This window comes from Macrotis lagotis, chromosome 2 (genome assembly GCF_037893015.1).
Source record: "Macrotis lagotis isolate mMagLag1 chromosome 2, bilby.v1.9.chrom.fasta, whole genome shotgun sequence".
Lineage (NCBI taxonomy): Eukaryota > Metazoa > Chordata > Mammalia > Peramelemorphia > Peramelidae > Macrotis > Macrotis lagotis.
The window spans coordinates 62,978,011-62,999,499 of NC_133659.1; the positions used below are offsets into that span (position 1 = coordinate 62,978,011).

Here is a 21,489-nt window from a genome sequence, read left to right on the forward strand (position 1 = left end):
GCTGAACAGAAGGTTTGATCTTCAGATACAGGACTCAGGTGAAGCATGGAGATTGGAGGAGAGGGGGGAAATATGAGGGACTTAATGAGGATGAACTGCTTGTATAGAAAAATGATACTGATAATATTCATATGAACCATCTCAGTTAATAGAGCAGGTAGAGTGAGCTTTTATAGTTGAAGCACAGGAGAAAGCTGAATTCGAAGATAAAATATGGTGTAAAAATGGAGTCAATAGGAAAAAAAAGGGAAATGGAATGGGAGAAAGAAAAAGGAGAGGGGGAATAGTCCAAGATATTTCACATAATAAGATTTTTTTTTATTACAATGAGCTATTGCAATGATATGGAAGGGGGGAGGCAAGGAGGAATGAGGGAAGCTTTGCTCTCATCAGAGATGGCTAGGAGAGGAAACAGCAAATATACTCAATGGGGTATAGACATCTGGAGTAAGAAGGAGGGGGGAGCAGGGGGAAGGGGTGGGGATGTGAATAAAGGAGGAGAGGATGGACCATGGGGGGACAGTGGTCAGATATAACACATTTTCTTTTTTACTTCTTGCAAGGGGCTGGGATTGGAAGGCCTGCCCAGGACCACAGGGCCAGGGGGATGCTGGGCCTAAGGGGTGGTATGGGGACTCAGGGCTTCTTGGCCCCAGGACCAGGGATCTGTCTGCTGTGCCACTCAGTGACCCTACAGCAGAGTCAGAGTGAAAGGAGAGAGAAAATATAGTACATGGTAGTGGAGAAATAAGAAAGGAGGGAGTTGCGATCAGCAATGGCAATGTTGGAAAAATATGGAAGTAACTTTTGTGATGGACTTATCATAAAGAATGTGATCCATGCACGACAGAGTTGATGGTGTTGGAACAAAGGCTGAAGCACATTTTTTGTTATTATTATTTGGGGGAGGGTGCAGGGCAAGTGGGGCTGGGTGGCCTGCCTGGGGCCACATAGCAGGGTGATCTTTGGGTGTCTGGGGCCGGATTCAGACCCGGGTGCTCCTGGCTCAAGGGCCAATGCTCTGTCTGCCACCCAGCCACCCCTACTATTATTACTATTTTATTTTATTTTGGGTATTTTTTTTTCTTCTTTTTGGTTTTTGCAGGGCAGTGGGGATCGGGTGGCTTGCATGTCACACGGCTGGGTGATTGTTGGGTCTAATGTGGGCTTGGGTGCTCGTGGCTCCAGGGCTGGTGCTTTGTCCATTGCACCACCTGGCCATACCTACAATTATTATTATTATTTTTTTTATTTTAATTTTTTTCTCTCCCCTTTACTTTTTCGCCCAAGCAAGTCTATCTATATTCATGGGGGGAGGGGTATTTTGTTTACTTGTAAACAAGTATATTTTATTAATGTAAAAAAACACATTTGTACAAAATGAGAATAAAAAATAAATTTAAAAAAAAGAATATGATATGATTCCTGGTGCGGCTAGGTGGGGCAGTGGATAGAGCATCGGCCCTGGAGTCAGGAGTGCCTGAGTTCAAATCTGGCCTCAGACACTTAATAAATAATTACCTAGCTGTGTGGCCTTGGGCAAGCCACTTAACCCCATTGCCTTGCAAAAACTAAAAAAAAAAAAACTCAACAAAAATTAGAATCAGAAAAATATATCATTTTAGGATCAAGAGCAAGAATGGGGGGAAAATTGTAAAACTCGAAATTAAAATCTTTCTAAAGAAAAAAACACTGATTAATGGCTTAGCAATAATATTTTCGGGTTTATTCTGCGTTGTGAAATATATAGTTCATTAGGGCTTGGTAATGAACTCCTTGAGGATAGCAAATTATCCTTTTATGACCTTAATTTTTTTTGTTCCAGTGCCCTATAAATCAGTTTTATTCTTTTCTTTCTATTTTTATTCCAAAGATGATTCTCCATGACAGAGAAAATAGAAGTACAAAAGGACTCAATGAGGCCTTTTCTATGCTGTCTATCCTATTTTTATTCTTTGCCCTCTCTTCTAATATAAATAAAAATCATTTTTTATTTTTTGTAGCATTTCTCCTCAGTCTCAGTTCAGTTTGAGTTTTAACTCTCCCGATAAAATTTTTTTTAGTACAATGTAACATTTTTGTATTTATCTTTCATTATCTGACCTTGTTTCTGTCTTTTTTTTTTTTGGCAAGATAATGGGGTTAAAGGACTTGCTGAAGATCACATAGGTAGGTAATTATTACCTGTCTGATGTTGGATTTGTTCCTGACTCCAGAGCTGGTGCTCTACCCATTGCACCACCAAGCTGCCCTTCTGTGTGTTTAATATATAATATATACATATATATATATATATATATGTATATATATATATACACACACACATTTTTACACACACACACACACACACACACACACACACACACACATAAGCACATTCCTTCTCCACTGTTTCCTTGCTTTGGCTCCTAGATTTCCTGATATGAATGTTTCATAAAATACCATTCTAATTCCTTTTTTTTTTAAATTTTTGCAAGGTAATGGGGTTAAGTGGCTTGCCCAAGGCCACACAGTTAGGTAATTATTAAGTGTCTGAGGCTGGATTTGAACTAAGGTACTCCTGACTCCAGGGCTGGTCTATCCACTGTGCCACCTAGCTGCCCCTTCTAATTCTTTTTTTAGCTTTATTCTTTCTGAATAAAAAAATCAAGAAAGTTATGGATCAAGTCTCAGTAATACAGGTGAGGTCAAATTTGTCCCTTTGTTATAGAATCATTAATTCATTTTAGCTTGAAATTTAGATTTAGTGCTTTTTAGTGTAGATTTCTGAAGCCATTTACTTTCTGTTTTGGATAGTGTTTCCTATAGATTTGCACAGACCTAAAAGTGTCTTATTACTATTCTTCCTCCTAAGGTATAGCCACTAACTATGCTTTTCAGTCCAGTGGCTGCTTTAAAGCAAATACATTTTTACCAGCTCTTATTAAGCTTACTCTCTACCCTTGACTACAAACCTATCACACTAATACTTCAAAATTATGGGCTAGAAATCAACATCCTTAAATCCTGTTCTTGAGATTTCTTTTTAATATAATAATTTAAATTTTAAATCCATTACTGAATAATAAACTACCATCTTTTTGGAAGCCCTGGTCTTTTATCAGTAGCAATAATACATATCACCTATGCCAATGATGATGTGTGGGAGTTTTTTGTAAATTCTCCAAAGATTTATAACTCACAGACTGTCTCCAAACCAAGAAAAGGACACTTTTGGGAGGGTCCAGGCTCCCCATTGGACTCTACTGCCTAGGGTGCCAAGTTGAGTGAACCTAGGGGGCTCATATAGGGCATGAAATGCTGTGTTTCTAACAGAATTTGTTAATTAATTTTACAGTACAGGGAGGTTTGTTGCTGTGATCCTGGTGGAACTTTGCATGCAATATGAGATAATATAATTAGTTTGACTTCTTAAGACATCAAGGAAGGGCAGTGTGCAGTGTGATTGATAGTCCAGCATCCAGGTCCACATCCTGTTGTTGCTTTTGTATTGGCTGGCTTCTGTGGTGTGTCTGAGCAGGATGAAGTGCCCGGTGCTGTGGTTAGTTCAAGGGTGCTTGTTATTCTAGTGGGAGCATATGAAGGAGTTAGGAAATTGAGTCTGGGGTATCAGCTAGGATCCCAATACCACTAAGACACCATTTTCTTATCCAAGACACTAATCCTTAGCAATAATGTTTCCCGGAATCCAAGTCAGCCTGTCTTCTTGGGTTGCCAGGACCCAGAGTGCACAGGAGGACCTGGATGGATCAAGGATGATACTACCCCCCCAGCTGATATTATTATTGTTTGCACCCCAAGCTGGACTCCAGGGCATTCTGGGGGGGGTGTAGTCGGGACCCTCAGACCGATCCTCCTGTCTTCGAGGGGGAAGAATGCTGGTTCTGCCTCCTGTGGCTCTTCCCTTTGTGGAGGGGATGGATCCTGTCTCCACTGCTCCATCCTTCTCCCTTGGTGGCAGTGCCCTAAGGACAGTGGATGGGAGGCTCCTTTGTCAGGTCCGTGGGCAGCTCCAAGGGTCTCCTGTGAGTGTGTGACTGCTGGGGGAGACTGCAGATTAGACACTCCCCTTGGTGCCCTTCTGAGCTTCAGCTATCACGTCCTTTCAGTCTCTTAGGGGTTCCTGGATCAGAACTCAGGCAGCAGAGGGACTGGAAAGTCTGTGGTGTTCTCCTAAGCCAGGAAGGGTTGAGATGGAAACAGAGCACACTGATAGGGAGGGTGGGCTGGCTCCTGGACCCTCGCCCCGTGCCCATTAGTATTTGGGTGAAAGCATGGAGAGCGGAGCTGAGATGTTACACAGAGCAGCAGAATTTAGTTCAACTCTATTGGAATTTATCAAGTACTTTTGATTTGCCAGACACTATAACAGGCGTGGAAAACAAAGAGAAAAATAAGTCCCAGAACAATGAACTAAATGGAGATAAAATTTGATTATAATTTAAAGTCTTATGTTTGGGTTAAAAAAAAATCAGTTGTACAGTATAAGGTTTTTTATTTCATCCTTTGCTCTTCCAGAGATAAGGTCACTTCCCTGGCAAGCTTGTCCTTGGGGAAACAACAGCCCCCTTTTTTTTTTAGTTCGTTTTTTTTTTTTTTTTTGCAAGGCAATGGGGGTTAAGTGGCTTGCCCAAGGTCACACAGCTAGGTAATTATTTATCAAGTGTCTGAGGCCAGATTTGAACTCAGGTCCTCCTGACTCCAGGGCCAGTGCTCAATCCACTGCACCACCTAGCCTCCACAAGGACTTTTATCATAAATTTCATCTTTGTAGATCTTCACATGCCTAAATCTCAGCTAGGACACAGCAAGTTCTTTGACCACACTGAAGGCCAAGGCCACAAAAAACTAAAGAGGGAGAACAGCTTGTTAGGGTGCAGCCACCTGTAGTTGCACATGCAATTCATTAAGGACATCTCTGGGGTCCCTCAGTCAAAATAAAAGAAAGACTCTGTATCTGTAAGTTGCCTCATTTTATTAATGATCTAAAATATTGGGCATAAAGAATTCATGTGCTCTTTTATTACATTATATAGCTTATTATTGCCTTTGATTTCTCTTCTACTAAATACCAATATTTTAACAAATTTCTTCCACTTTTTGGAAATGTGTGCCTCCATAGACTCGATTTTTCCCAGTTCTGTTAATTTTTTTTTAGTTGAATGTTCTTGTTTCTATGTTGAGAGAAGGCACGAATTTCTGACCCAAATCCACTCCTAATTTCTTTTGGATGTTCCAAGACCTCAGTTTGGGGGATGGATGTTCCCTGGGGATGGGCCCAGGCCCAAGGCAATTGATTTGGAACTTCTACATTTTTCCTTCTGCTCATCTTTCCTTTATATGGCTGATCACCAGCTATTTCTTGGGCAGAATCAGGTCATTTTGGGGTCAGGGACATTCTACTCCAAGTGTGGAAAAGGAACATTGTTCCCAGTCCTGCTGATCACTCCGTGTTGGCGGGTGGCTGTGGAGGGGAAGGGGACACCAAGTCTGCAGCTTTCTCTGTCACCTGCCTTTTGTCTCCATTTGCAAATTGTCCTGTTTTTGCTCCCTTGGAAAGGATCTGCGATTGTCCATCCATCCTCTTCTGCTGAGGTGTCCCCATGTTGAAACCAATGCTGCTCTCCTGTGATCAGCTCTTCAATGTTCTTATAAAAAAATTTAAAATCCTTTAATTTTCTTTGTCCTGAGTTTTGCCTTATTGGGTCAAAGTCCAAATGATGAATTTTCCTTTGAAGGACTGCACAATCTTGAAATTTTAGCCTTTGCTCAGTGTAGGTGGGTGGTGTGGCACTGAATAACTTAAGAATCAAAATTCTTTAGTGTAAATTCTTAAGAGTTCTACCTTACACTACTTCTTTCTCTCTAACTTGAAGATTTAGCTTAATTTACTCTTACTTTGGTATATAATTTCCTTGTTTCCAGGAAAAGTTGAAGATATTTTCAGAGGACTAATCTATCATATTGTGATTGATAGAAGCCAGTTCAGTTCAGACTGAAGGCTCTTTTGCCCTCTAAAGTTCAATGATGCAAGGAGTTGGGATCTTTTGTGCTTTACTAGGGCCTCTGTTCCTTGATCTTTTTTTTTTTTTGGGCAGGGGAGAATTTCCAAGTTTCTTTCATACTTCTATTTCCTCTTCCTCCTATGAAATCTCACTAGGGCCCTAGGCTCTTCTAATCTTTTTTTTTTATTTAGGGCAATGAGGCTAAGTGACTTGCCCAAGTTCACACAGTCAGGCAATTATTAAGTCTGAGACTGGATTTGAACTCAGATTCCCTTGAATCCAGGGACAGTGCTCTATCCACTGCACCACCTAACTGCCCTCTTGTTTTAAAATTAACAAAGAGTTAATATGACAAACTTGTTTGAAAATGCTAATGGTTGAAGACCATTTTTCTTTCTGAAATTTCTAAGCTACAAGTGTATTATAACAAGGGCCATATTCTCAAAATAATACAAATTATTGAATTATCAAGTTAATTTGTTTGTTGTTGTTTTGTTTTTAGGTTTTTGCAAGGCAAATGGGGTTAAGTGGCTTGCCCAGGGCCACACAGCTAGGTAATTATTATTAAGTGTCTGAGACCGGATTTGAACCCAGGTTGGTGCTTTATCCACTGCGCCACCTAGCTGCCCCTAAATTAATTTGTTTGTAATATATTGATTTATATAAATACCAATACCTCAACTAGGACAGATGAAATGTAAAGAATATTTTACATCAATTGAAAAATATTTCTGTGTGTGTACACAGACCCATACCCAAAAATATTTTTATGTTTTATCATATGCTGATACACCTTTTTTTTTTAAGTTTTTGCAAGGCAATGGGGTTAAGTGGCTTGCCCAAGGCCACACAGCTGGGTAATTATTAAGTGCCTGAGGTCGGATTTGAATTCAGGTACTCCTGACTCCAGGGCCGGTGCTCTATCCACTGTGCCACCTAGCCACCCCCATGCTAATGCAGTCTTTCAAAAAACTATATTCAAAGAATATTAGTTCTTTTCAATTAAACATTTATTAAATGTCTACTGTGTTAAAATATTGGGAATATAAAAAAGATGCACAAAAAACAGGACCTGCCCTCGAGGAGCTTACAGTCTTTTCAGGGAGATAACATGCAAACAAATATATACGAAGCAAGCTATATCTAGGAGAAATAGTAAATTATGGAGGTACTAATTAACGGGGGGTTGGGAAAAGCTTCCTCTAGAAGGTAGAATTTTATTTGGAACTTAAGAAGAGAATTCCAGCATGGGAGACAGCAGGAGAGAGGGTCTAGAGCTGAGAGACAGTGTCTTGTGGACCAACCAGGAGTCCAGTGTTACTGGATTGAAGTTAAAGGTGCAAGAAGACTAGAAAGGTAGCAGGGGGCTGGGTCATAAAGGGATTTGAATGGTAAATAGAGATTGTTGTGCTCTCCCTTAACATGCTACTGTAGACTTAGAAGAAATGTGAAGCTGCTGGTCCTTGCTTTGCCCAATCTTGGTGGCTCAGTTAGATACTGGCTACCTTGGCCCCGGGGCTCCGTCCCAAGTCACTTGTTTTACTGCTATCTTCCATGTCTTCAGTTCTGCCCCAATCCTCCTCATGCCTTCAAATCGCAGCCAGCTTTAGACCCCTCACTTCAGGTCTAATGGAGCTGCTGGCCTTGGCCTCCGACGGGCTCCCTCCTTCTGTGCTGAGCTTCTGTCACTTTTCCCTGGTAGGAGGGCTGGAGAATTCAGACAAAGCCACAGCCGCTTGGGGGGTCCTTACCCTCAGCCCAGGGAATCCAGGACACCTGCTGACCCCTGGCTTCTGTCCTCTCTTTCAGATGACAGAGCTGCTTGTAGGATGAGACTTCTGGAGGGAAGCGTTTGTATGAAGCTGTAGCTGCCTGGAGCCTGGTGGGAGAGGAGAGAGCCTTCGGAGCATTAGACTTTTCTAGAGTTAACGATAAAAGCTTTTGTCATAATTGGGATCCTGCCTTTATTATATACTGAACCATGGATAATGTGGTATCTTCAGCATAACTCCTTTGGGAGGAGGGTTAGAGGGTGGATGAGGCTTATAGTGACCATTTGGGAGCATTTTTCAATAAAAAGTGAGCTATCTAGGAAACTAAGAAAAGCTGAGGAGAGCTGGGAGTGGCCCAGCAGCAGAAGTGGACCAGAAGCAGACTGCTCCTTGGAGCATGAGAGACCCCATCTTCAGACACCCCTCCCTGTTCCTTAGGGACATCCTGTTTTACCTCTTTGTTGGGGCTCAAACATCGCCTGTTGGGCCTGCTTATCTCCAGGAATGCTTTCTGATCCCCTTGGGAAGAGGCTCCCTGACTCATTCATTTTCTCCCTGACTGCCCTTTCTCCTTAAATTCCCTGCCTTCCTATTTTGCTAATTGGTTTCTCATATTAATCGATATGTGTAATTTAATAATTACAATTTAGTTTCTAGAGATCTCTTTGGTAGTTGACTCTGGTCTGGAAATCAGTGAAAACAAAGTAGCCTGAAGTACTTCCTTAAATCCGGATAAGTCTGCAGCCTTTCCCTGATTTGTACTTGCCAGGGTTAAGTGAAGTGAATCAGAAAACTGCACAAATGGTTCTGCACCCAACAAAGTACCCCCAAAGACTGTAGAACCAGCTTACCCATTCCCACAGGACTAGAGGACACCTGTGTGATTCTCCTTGGATGCTCAAGACTTTGGTGGGCTTGTCTTGGGAAGACCACTCCAGTCCCCAAATGGTTTTTGTGATCCACTTTCCCCTTCCTTCACACTTATATTCAAGAATATATAAGTTATTTTCCCTAGAGCAATGTGGAGTTCCAAAGATGGAGAAATCCTGATTTGCAAATCTGTTCCTTGCAATGAATGAAAGTCATTAATTAAACTGCTACCTACTGGTATTCTGTCTCTGGCCTGCTCTGTCACTCCTAATATAGAGACTGGCTCCTTAAAAATCCTGTTAACAGTTTGAAAAGTATATATTCTCTCCCCATCCATTACTTAGTGGGTCATTCAACATGAGGCTGGCATGTATTACTTCCCTGCTTAATAAAAATCTTTAATTTCAGGCATCATCTTCCTCTGATTTTCTTCCCTTTAAGGAAAAGGGTATCTTCAAAGGGACATCTGTCTTCAGCACCTTTCATTAATTCTTACTCTTTAGAGCTAAGTGATAGTAATCTTATTTCACAGATATTAGACTACTCATTGCTATATATTGAGTTCCTCTCATCTCCCACTTTAATAGCTTATGTACCTTATTGTTGCTTTGTCCTTTGTTTTTGAAGAGGACCATGATATCAGGGTGGGGGTCACTTGCCGTGACAAGCAAGTTACTGGATTTAACCGAGGGAAGGTCTGAGTTAAGTCACCTGTCTCCTCTTCTCTGGAACATCTGGGTCCAATGGCCAGATATGGGTCAGAACAACTGAGGATGGTCCTGGATGTGAGGCAGTCAGGTTGAAGTCACTAGCCCAAAGTCACACTGCTACTAAGTGTATGAGGTCAGATTTGAACTCAGGTGGCCCTGCTTCCAGGGTTGGTGCTCCCTCCACTGTGTCATCTAACTACCCAGAGGTCCTTATAAAATGACAATGAACGTATAAGCCCTCTTTTGAATGAAGAAAGTTACCACCACCAATAAAATACACTCCATGTTGCATTCTGATGTCAAATTAATTATACTAAAAAGCAGGTACTGCCAATATTAAATATAAAAATCTTCTGTTTGGTTGGTTTTTAAAGCCCTTTAAAAACCTGTCCCATGGCTGACTAGTCTCCTTTATTTTCCTCCCATAAGACTATTATCTCCTGATCCCAGATTATTTCCACTGGCTACCTTAGATGATTTTTAATGACTCCCTTATCATTTACATCTCTTGGCTTCTTTGGCATTTTTCAAGTCCCATTTAAAATCCTATTTTCTGTGAAAATTCATAAAAAAATTAACAGCAGCAATTAGCATTTAAGGGCTTTTTGGTTTACAAAACCACTCTACAAATATTATCTCCTTTGATCCTCATAAAAACCCTGGAAGGTAAGTTTTCTTATCACTCCCATTTTACAGCTGAGGAAACCAAGGCAGACAGAAGTCAAAAGACTTACCCAGGGTGAGGGGCCTAGTCACTGTCTGAGGCCAGATTTAAATGCAGGTCTTCCTATCTCCAGGTCCAGTGGGTCATTGAGCTATTTGTATTTTCCCTTAGTGTGTTAGTGCCTTCCCTCTGGAGTTACAGGGTATCCTATAAATATCCTATACTGATTCCTAGATAGTAATTTGCACACTTTCTGTAAACTGAGATCTTTTGGAGTAGGGACTGGCTTTTGGCTGTTCTTAGCATTCCCTGGGCATAGCACAGAGCCTTGAGTGGGATAAAGTCTGAGATTTCTTCAGTAGAATATTATAGATTGGAGGATAGTTAGCTATGTGCCCCTCCTCCCTTGACAAAGCAACCTCTGGGATATTGGTGAAGAGTCAGCTGAAGCCACTTTATCTGTTGAAGTCTGGATGACCATTCAATTCCTGGGGCAGAAGAGATAATCTGTATTTTTTTTTTTTAGGTTTTTGCAAGGCAAATGGGGTTAAGCAGCTTGCCCAAGGCCACACAGCTAGGTAATTATTAGGTGTCTGAGACCGGATTTGAACCCAGGTACTCCTGACTCCAAGGCCGGTGCTTTATTCACTATGGCACCTAGCCACCCCTGAAGAGATAATCTGGTTTCGGTTTGAATTTTATGCTTTTTCCCTAGATTAGTTTTGAGTCTAGATTGTAAAACCACATTCCTCATGAAGAAGGGTGAGTCAGTGGGGGGCGGGAATCGAGTTAGGATAAATGTGATTTCTTGGGCCTTTTGTTTTGGCCTCAATCTCTGTAACTGTGGCCCATTCCTCGAGAAAGGAATAAAGCTTTCCCTTCATACCTTGAGAGATCTCCGAAATTTATTTAAGTGGCATTTGCCCCCCACACACTTTAATGTTTGCTCATTTCATATCTACTATCTTTTCTCAGAGGGTAGGAAAGTCATTTTTTTCTATTTTTTTTTTGTCTTTCAAGTATTTAAGTTTGTAATCTTAAATTTTATTTCCTTTTTCTCTCCTCCCTGCCTGTCAATCTCTGTCTCTCTCTCTCAACTAGGAGCAGTATAGGGTTTAAGTAAGACAATCTTTGGTGGATATGAGTGTGAGGGTGGGGTAATGAAATTTCAGAACTGGCTTCGAGTCTCCAGTCTGGCTTGCTTTCTGGGGAGAAATTCATCCAGTTTGCAGCTTCTAGATTACCTGTTAGGATCGTAGGTCATTCCTATTGTAATATGTGGGTATTTGGGTTCCACAAGCTTTGTGAAGGGAGGATTGTTAGTTTACATTACAAAGACTAGGGTCCTGCTATATTGTTGACTCTGGGCAGGAACTGAGTTAAGACAAAGATTTAGCCTCCATTTGATTAAAAACTGCCCCATTTGCTTTTAAATTAATCTAGTCCTGACCTTCTCCTTTACACGTGCTCAAGGAGATCTAGCTGTTCTCGCTCATTAGTAGAATAAGCAGGGTGGGGAAATGCATGGGGGACCCAAGGTACCACTTAGATTGTGAGCGCAGCCTATGAGTGGCATGAGGGGGCAGGAACAAAGCCTTTCAAAGTGCATAAAAGACCTTGCAGTTGGGATTTCCCCACCCCTCTCTCCCATCTTGAGAGGTGTGCCATTTTAAGATATCTTAATAAAAAGCCATTTTAATCACTCTGGACTAAGTATTCAGGAGCCATTTATAACTTGTAAGCCAGCTCTTACCTATAATTTTAGGATGCAGAAACTGGGGAGGAGCTGAGACATAATGGCCAATTCCCTTTTCCTGACTTATCCAAACTGTCTATCTCATTATGAAAGTTATAAAATCTGACTCCATCCTGAATCCCTGCTGATCTCTAGGGATGACCTTTTAATGAACACCTTTTAATTTTTTTTCCCCTGAGTTTTACCCTGTTAATCAGAAAGTTCCAACAGAGAAATTTCCTTTTAACAGGGAAGTCCACTGGGGAACTGTGGCTGAATACACAAGTGGACTTTTGCTTTTCCTTATTTTTAGAGTCTAAATTATGGATATTGAAAGTTTGTTCTCATTGCTCGGTGTTAAGTTTCTTGTATTGCTTTGCCTAAATTAAAGTGACCAAATATCCTGGTATGAGTTCAATTAGGCTCATCTGCTGTTCCTTCCAGGGTCCCTTACTATGTTCTGGGTTTTGGAAGCTAATCCCAGTTCCCAGAGGTAAGAAAAAAATACAGTTCAATATCCATCCCTATGATCCTTCCCATCCCCAAAGGAAGGAAATATTCTCTCCAGGTTAGGCTCATTATAATGCCAAGCCTACATCTGCCCTCTAGACTATTTGAACTTCCTAGGTAGCTGGTTGTCTGAAGAGAGCTCAAACAGTCACAAAGTATGTTTGAACTAATTCATATTCATGTGAGATATATTCCCAATTTACATTGGAAGAGGCAGAGGACCCAAAGGGTGGCTGCAGTCTTGGGTTTGGGGATAACTCTAGGCTTCATTTCACTGGTCATTTCTCTCAACAAAAGTCATGACAATGGATACAATGAACTCAAAACAAGAGTATTTCCTAAGAGACAGTAAAAAAATGTCTCCACCCCCATAAACTTGGGGCACACTCCTCCTTGGACAGAGTGGGGTCAGAGTATGAGGGTAGTATAGGGTAGTATAGCACAGATGTAGGATACACATGGGCAATTCACAATTCCTGGTACACCTGGCACAACACAGGACTTGGAAACTTTCTCTTGGAGAAGCAGCATCTACTCCCAAAGCCATCTCTGGACTGGGGCCCCATTCCTTGAAGGTGCTTTCTCCCTCAAGTGGCTGCCTCTCTCAGTCCTCTGATGACTTCTGTCTCTGACCCTTGCAATGTGTCCATTGAGTCAAAGGGAGGTGACTGGTGCAAGAAAGAAGGCAAGACAAAACTCACACTAGCTATGGAGAGCAATGTCCTTTCTGGGGGCCCTGCTGTTTCTTTGGGACTCTCCCAAATTTCTCAGGGTTTAACTATTAAAATCTCTTTAGGGAGGGTTAATTGGTTTGCTGACCTAACTCCTTTGTTCTGGTTAACACAATCAGAAAAAGATGTTCACACCTCGTAAAGGGATTAGGCAATATCAGATTCCTCTTTATAATTAGCTTTAACACCTCATTAACACTTTGGGATTAAAATGTAGCTTTTTGAGCTAGACTGGATCAAAGATCAGCTACCCTTGCTATACACTACCTGCATGCTGCTATATAGGTCACTAACAGTGTCCTTATTGCTTCTAATCTGCTGTTAATGACAAACTGAAGAAGAAAGGAAAGGCCCCAGGCCAGAAACTATATCTTAGTTTAGACACTAAGCAAGAGTTTAAATGTGACTCCAAAACCTACCTGGATTTTTTGCATTTGAATCTGTAATTAATACAAAGTGTATGGGGTATGTTTATGAACTTGAGAATCATCCTGTTCCACTTGCTTTTTCAGGAAAACAACTCCCCTCCCAGAATAGGGTGAGGAACTTGTCCCCCCTTCCCCCCACTTCTGAAAGCGTACCAGACCAAGGACCACGTATGAATGTTATAACTACTATAAATGCGTTAAATACTATAAATAAACATTCCAGCACTTGATGAATTAGTGATAGCCTAGTCTATCAACATAAGAACATCAAATAAGTTATTTGTATAGGTCTAGTTTTTAGCAAGTTTTTCCTTGATCAAACCCGAATCTGCACATATATATATTATATAATATATATCTTGTCTATTGTTACCTTTTATTTGCTCTGAGGGAAGTGATTATTTTAAAATTACATTAGGAATAAATTATTAAATTAGGGTTAGGGTTTATTTCCTTATTCAGGGACCAGTCCCTGAAGTCAATCAGTCCTTGAAGGCATTGTTGATAGATGAGATTGCCCAAATCCTTTGGGACAGCTTCTCCATCTAGGGTGGGACCCCATCCAACTAGAAGACTTTACTTCTAATTAGAGTGATCTAACAGAATCTAACCTAGGTGAATTCTTGTCCTTAGGAAGTCAACCTATGTCATTGTTCTCTTGCCTGGGAATTTAGGGTAACCCAGTTAAGAAGAAAACTAACCAAAATGATCTGGGTAGAGATGGATTGTTCTGATTGCTGGAGGCAGCTGAGTTGCCAGATCAGCAGGAAGAGCTGAAGACTTTCAGTCTACCTTATTAATATGTCCATCAATTGCTCACCAATCAGGATTGATTTTCACCTATCAGGAGCACTTTTCCAAAGGCATTAAACATTCAGTGATTTCCATCATTTTGTCTTTGGTTACCTAGAGAATCCACTGATCAATTTATTGATTATAAGCTAACTTAATAAATTGATTATTAATTACTTAGAAACTATTTTTTAAAAAAAAAGGTTCTTGTAAAATAATCAGAAACAGATATTTGAGCCCTGCCCAATTCAGAAAGGATATTCAAACACCTTAACTGAGCAAAAAACAGGCAAAAAAAACCTAACTTAAATCTCAGCATTTTATTTACTCCTAAATTTATAATCTTGGAAATGAAGGCAGAAGAAATAATAACCCATGATGATGTGCCCTCATGCCTCCAAGCATCCTCTGACTTTTCCAGTCTTAGTACTTGAGATATTGAAAACATATTTAGTACATTTTGGACAGTTTTCCTTACACATGGCCTGCTACCTGAGACAGTCATAGCTTCTAGACTTGTGGAGACTGACTCTCATCAAAGGAAGTGACAGATGGGTTCTATGAACTAGAACTATTCAAAGCTCTCCAAGGATTGGGAACTCTTCACCACAGAGGGATCTCATTCACCTTTTTATTCATCTCAGTTCTATGGTCATGCAGGACCATCTCCCTCACCATAGCCCTTTATATACAGGAACAGAGACTCCCGGTATTCTCTTCTGTGAGCAGCAAATTTCCTTTTAGAAGATCAGAGGTTTGGAGCTGAGAAGAGTCATTACAGCTCATTTTGCCCAAGGCCCCTCACATTACAATTGAGGGGAGTGAGATGTAGAGATGTTGGACCCATATCCTTTAATGCCAAATTCTGTTCTCTTCCCACTGTACCCCATTATCTCCTCTCCTTCAATCCTTTGAAATCCTTGGGGGGGGTGGAGGTCCTCACCTGCTAACTGGTGTTTACTTGCTGCCCTTCAAATGTGGCATGCCACTTCCCATCTGTCTTTTGACTCAGGTCATTCATTTCCCATGCTAAGAACTTAACTAGCTCCTTACCTATTAGAATCCTGAGCTAACCCCAAGGGCTTGGCTCAAGGGCCACTTCACATGGGAGGTCTCTCTTGATCTCCAAATTTTCCAGTTTTGGCCTTCCCTGAAATTACTTTGTATTCTTACTACATCTTGTGTTGACTTATCTGGGTGTACATGTTGTTTACCCCCAACAGAGTACCCCCAACTCAAGGCCCTTGAATACAAGGTTCATCCTTTTTGTTCTTTGTACCCCCCAGAACTTACTGCCAGCACATAGGTATTTATTTTGAATAAATATCTGTGGAATGGATGGTGCCTAGAACTGAATATAAAATGCCAGATGTTATCACTTTCCTAGGCCTGGACATTTCTCTTAATGCATTAAGATCATCTTTATTTACTTGAGGAATTAATGCTGTTCTTCTCTTAAGAAGGTCCCTTATATTAGACTTTATTAAATTTCATCTGTTAAGGCAGCTCTAGAATGTTAAAGTGCTCTAGAAACTGGCCAAACAAGCAGGCTTCCAATTCAAGACCCAAGGCTTCCAGTTAGCATCTGTTACAGGAGTTCTCTTCTGCTTTTTGAAGCAAAAAGTTGTCCCTCTCCGGTCCTGGGCAGCCTGCAATACCTTTTCCTGACTGATGTCTGTGCTTCAGCATCATTAGCAATGTGTGGGATGTATCTCACTTGGGCCTGGTGGCTTAAACCCATAGGGGGAAGCTGGCCTTTCTCTTTCTCCACTTATCTTGAGAATCAACTCTGTAGAAGCCATTTGGGTTTTTTTTTCTAGTTCAAATTTCATTCTTCTTGATAAAGCAATAGCAAAATATCAGGCCAACAGTTGTCAGAAATTTATCAGCATTTTATTCACCCAAGTATTTCTAAAAAGTTTTTGAGGTGTATACTTTATACTCTGAAAATTTAAATATTCCCTCTGAATTCTTAAAAGGTATTAATTTGTTTGTAAACTTGGTTTTTTTTCCTCCACAGATGCATAATAGTAAATGTTGGTCCAGCTCTGAATCCCTGAATCCTGATTTTGAGAGAATATATTTGATATCTTGGGACTCAGTTCACAATGGTATAATAATATTTGCAAGCACAGGGTGATTGTGAGAAGTCCCCTTTGTTAGTGTTAAAGCACCTTATCAATGTGAACCATAATCATCAATAGCAGTAAAAATTCTTAAAAACCTTAAAAAAAAGAAATTTTGTATTAATTTCAGAGATAGGTTGGATAGAGAGTAAAAGGAGAAGATAGAAATGGTATCTTTCTTTCTGTAGAACATCCATGTAGAAACATATAACTAAACACTTAAACTATGCTGATATGTGTGTGTAAAACATATGTATCTATATCTATATCTATATATATGCATTATATGATAAGCTCCTTTATAGAGGGATGTCTTACTGTGTGTGTGTATAAAACATATATGCATATATAAATATATATATACACATGTATTATATGATAAGCTCCTTTATAGAGGAGGGATAATATCTTACATCCACAATAGATGCTCAATGCATATTTGTTAATTTAACATTGGATCTGTTTGGAGTTACACTTGGAGACAAGGGAGATCTAGATTCTAATCCTATTACCTATAGACAAGTCACTTCTCTGAACTGCAGTTCCCTCATCTATAAAATGGGGGAAATGATATCTGTAGGACATTATGAGGTGCCTCCAGGAAAACACTTGGCAAACCTTCCCAGTGCCCACTGTCAACTATTGGTTCAGTTCTGCCCTAACTCAGTGGACAGATTGTAATACCTCCCTATTTCCAAGCCTAAATTTGAGATTCACAGTTTGAAAGCAAGCCAGTAAAGAAATGTTATAATGAATTCAAGATTACATTCCCTATTTCCAGTTCAGTGGATCTTATAGTCAAGTGCTGAGAAGTGAGATGAAATAGATTGGAAGGAGGCACACTGAGTCTAAGCTACCCAGCCTGGGCCTTTTGAACTAAAGGAAACCAAGAGAATTTAAAACCAAGAAACACTTAAGACAAAGTAATTAATTGCCACTTAATGAGAAAGAGGCTGGGGCAAGTGAGTTTAGATGATTCTCTCTTTTTTTTTTTTTGCTTAAAAACATCTAGTCATATTTAGTAAACTCTCAAAAATACACCTCGTTGTGCTGCCCAAGGATCATACAAATTTGTCCCATTGTTTTCTGACAACACAGTAGTCGACTTTGGGAGAGTAGTCTCTGACCACCCATGGTTTGAAGGGATGAATACCTCTTTTTGTGAATCTGAAAATCATACTTGGGATATCACTAGAGAAGAAAAGGAAAGAAAAATTATTCATAAATTACATAAGCGTGTGATTCCAAATGAAATGCATTAAATACAAACACATGACTTTGGTTTGTTTATCAGCACTGTGAGCTTCTTGTTTTTAATAGAAATTAAATTAATTGCTTAATATACATAATGTAGTGATTACTTTCCAGTCCAGTAGCTTTTTAACATTCACTTTCAAGTCTCATGGCAAATACTGTACAACCTCAAAATGTAGCCTGATGTGTGAACCTTATCACCATCAGCAGCACTAACATAAGAAGAAAGAGTTGGGTTTAACCATCAGTTAACAACATATAAAAAAGGAAACATCACACAGACCTGTGGTGGTATCAACATGCATTACAGGCCCAGGTCCAAAGTTAGCTAAACACATACTAGCAAGTTGGGAGGACACATCAAAAAGGAATCGGGGCAGGGATGACTGTTAGCGAGATCCGTAGCTATAGAAGTAAGGTTCATCGGGGCGAAATCCATAAGCTGTGGCAGGGCGTCCAAGAATGCCGACTGGCTGACCAAAACCATCGACTCCAAGACTAGAGAGAGAGAGGAAAAGAAACCACAGTGGTTATGTTTCTCGTGCCAGAGACATATAGAAGTTCAAGGAAGAGGTCTGGTATTTTAGAATTCCAAGGTTCTATTCCTAAGAGTGACACTGATCTTTGGACTCATTAAATGACTCTTAGTTTTTTCTCTGCTCAAAGTACTCTGTCCATTAAATGTTCATTAATAAAGCATAGGCTTCAGCAACTAAAAATAGAGTTCTTACATAGGACAAAACAGAAGCAAGTGTGGGAAAAAGAGTTATGCCAAGTTGTACTAATGGTATATTGGCCCACATGAAGCTACTTATTAGCCAACTATCAGTACAGCAAGTATTGATGGTGAATGGTTGCAGCTCTCTGGCAAGGAAGGCTAAGGCAGAATGAGGAATAGAACGAGGAATTCTGACACTCAAACCTCTGCAAGTTACAGTGTGTGTAATTTTTAAAGCCTGTTGCTGAATGTTTGGGACATAATATAATGAAACAGTAAATTTCTTTTTATGACTTATGAAAGGTCAAACATTAATTCTGGACAAATTCTTTGCATGTTAATAATCAGAAGTCAAAAGCTAATCTGTTGTGTGGTAAACATGGAAAAACCAAAAAGATGGAGAACTTAACTTCTTTTAAAAGAGATTCTCTGATCAACAAATTATTAGGAAATGAATCTATTCTCCAGATTATCAGAACAATCAAAGAACACACAGCAATAGGAAAGATTATTCACTGTGCCAGGCAAATGGAGTGGGTTACAACATGCCCATGCAGAGCTCATGCAGTGGGTATTGGCACAGCTGTGTCTCCCCTGACCATCATCTCCTCCCCTTAAAAGAAGCCCACTATAGAGAAATTCAGACTTAGGAAAAAATTATGTAAATGAATTTTTATGTTGCTTGGCATCTTGCTTCTCAGAAAAATACCCTGGCTCTTTAACCATTAAAAAAAAACATACCTTGTTAGAATACTAATAAAAAAATCCACAAAACAAAATAAATAAAACCAAAAAAATCCCAGCCTTAACTAATAAATTCTTATAGAGATAACAATGATAAAGTTAGGAATTTAAAAGAAGTATATCTCTAATTTTTTTAAAAAGACATAAGAAAATATGATTTCCAAAATTCACTTTCTGGATAGTGTTTTAGAAATCCATCTATCTATTCCTGGGAGAGAAGCACACTGCCTTTTTTTAACTAGAGAAAAAACTAGTCTATCCACAATACAAGAGAAATAGCTTTGTGGAAGAATGCTAAAATATTTTGTTCTAAGGCACTACTATGGATAACAAGCACATAATCAAACTTTTGGTTACTAAAGGGCTGCTTATATAACTTATGGTTTATCTAAGTGCCTTTTTATGCTCTCTTCCTCTTTCTCACTCTTCTTTTCTCTCTGCCATTTTAGCTACTAACTACATTGTAACATCTTCACAAGAGATTGTTCTTATCTGTCCAGAGATGTGTGAGACTAAGTAATTTTGCTACTTATTGGCAACAACTGATTAAAATGTTAATGGGTATAAAAGTTTAAAATCAATTGCCTGTTTTGGCAATGTATTTTCATTTTGGGGAGATCATCTCTTTGTATGGGGGGCAGTGTCTAATAAACTGGTCTTTGAGTGAAAAGCCTGGCTGTGTGACTATGGACAAGTCACCCCCACAGTCATCAATGGCACTCTCTACAAATATAAACTCCAGGCAAGATCTCAAGCTGAATCTCTAGGAGTTTTCTGAGAATTAGTTCTTTATATCAATGAAATCACAGGAGCAAGAAGCTGTTTTCTATTCATGTTTCCACTCCTGTATAATAAGCACTCTCTTTCATTTGAGGAAGCCACTTAATTACAGACTAGGTTAATATTCTTGTTATTCTATGGAGAAAAACTTCTGATCTATTTGATGGTATTTGACATGTGACCCTTTGACTTATGAGACAATGGATTTAGTGAAAAGAACATTGTATTTCTTCAAATCTTTGCATCTTGTAGAGCTATTGATTAGTAGGGTAGGAACCTTTTTTTTTCTGCCAAGGACCATTTGGATATTTATAACATCATTTGCCAGCTATATTTGGTCAAACAATTCACCCCTAAAATGGTCCTCAATTTAATTACAAGGCCTACCTGTGGTTGCTATGACAACACCAGACCAAATGATTGGCCCGCCTTATATGGCCCTCAGGTAGGATGTTCAGACCCCTGGATTAGAGGGTGTTATATATAATCATGTCAATCTTATTTCTAGGATTTATTTATTTGAAAATAATTTAACCATCATTCTCAATGTTTGCATCTTAGACTTCAGGTTCCTTAAACCTGGAAAATATCATAAATCAATGTACTTTTTTTGGAAGTATTGAGAGTAACCCAAATAATACATTACTATTCACCAGAAGAGGTATAATTTCAATAGTTTTTTTCTTGATATTTAAACCTGACTGACTTGGTAAAAGGAGGGAAAAAAGGACTTTCTTAAGAGTAAAAAAAAGGATACTTTAAAACCAACTACATTATCTAAAACCTAAATACTCTTAATTATAATACAATTTCCATTATAAACCAAGCCTTAGAAGTCTAGTTGACTTTGAGCAAGCAGAAGACTAAAGACTCAGAATTTTCTCTAAAATTAAAAGGGTTGAAACATTGCTTAAAAGGACATTTATTACAATCCTAAATCTATAAATGGTCAAAAGAAATAATCTGAAAAAATATTGCACACATACATATATATTATACATGTATGTATTAAGATTCTATATACCTGCAAAACAAAAAATTCATACATTAAAGAGGTCTTTTTACATGCAGCACATTGCAAGGGAGGAAACCAGCCAGTGATAAAGGCAGGGGAAAGGTGAATGACTCTATGGTATTCTTGGCCACTTGCCAAGTCCCGGCCTCATTTCTGTAAAAGATCACCTACCTCAGCTGTTTGTAAGGCTTATTTAATGAATATTTGTAAAGCACTTCGAAATCCTTGGATGAAAAGTGCTGCATAAGCGAAAAGCATGATCATGTTATTAAATTAGATAAGTGACAATGGACTTCTTTTCTTTTAACAATCCCAGGTCAGAGATATAAACATAAAACAAATAAGGAGTACTGAGATATTTTAGTGGAGTCTAGGAACAATAGATAACAATAGATAATTGACTTTGTTGAATTTTAGGACTAACTTAGAGACCTATGCGATTAAGGTGATCATCTACAGTCTTCTGGAACAATTCTGATTACAGGCTAAGTCCATCCTTCTACCTATTATTTTTTGAATGTCCCCTTAAGGAACAGTTCCAAAAGCAGTTTTCTCCTAACCATTCCCTTCTTCCTATATGCAGCTAGTAAACAGCTTATGGTGATTTGAAGAAGCCCACCTAGACAACCTGAGAC

The 21,489-nt window shown here is 39.4% G+C and overlaps 1 protein-coding gene across 4 annotated transcripts in view; it reads right to left on the minus strand.

Annotated features, from left to right (window-relative positions):
- Positions 1-17,883: 17,883 nt before the first annotated feature.
- KIFAP3 (kinesin associated protein 3) overlaps positions 17,884-21,489 on the minus strand; it is a 208,934-nt gene continuing 205,328 nt past the window's right edge. For all 4 annotated transcript variants that reach the window (XM_074221981.1, XM_074221979.1, XM_074221978.1 and 1 more), the window contains one exon: positions 17,884-18,095. In XM_074221981.1, the coding sequence (XP_074078082.1) occupies positions 17,987-18,095 (109 nt within the window). In that variant the 3' untranslated portion in view covers positions 17,884-17,986. The remainder of the gene's footprint in view (positions 18,096-21,489) is intronic.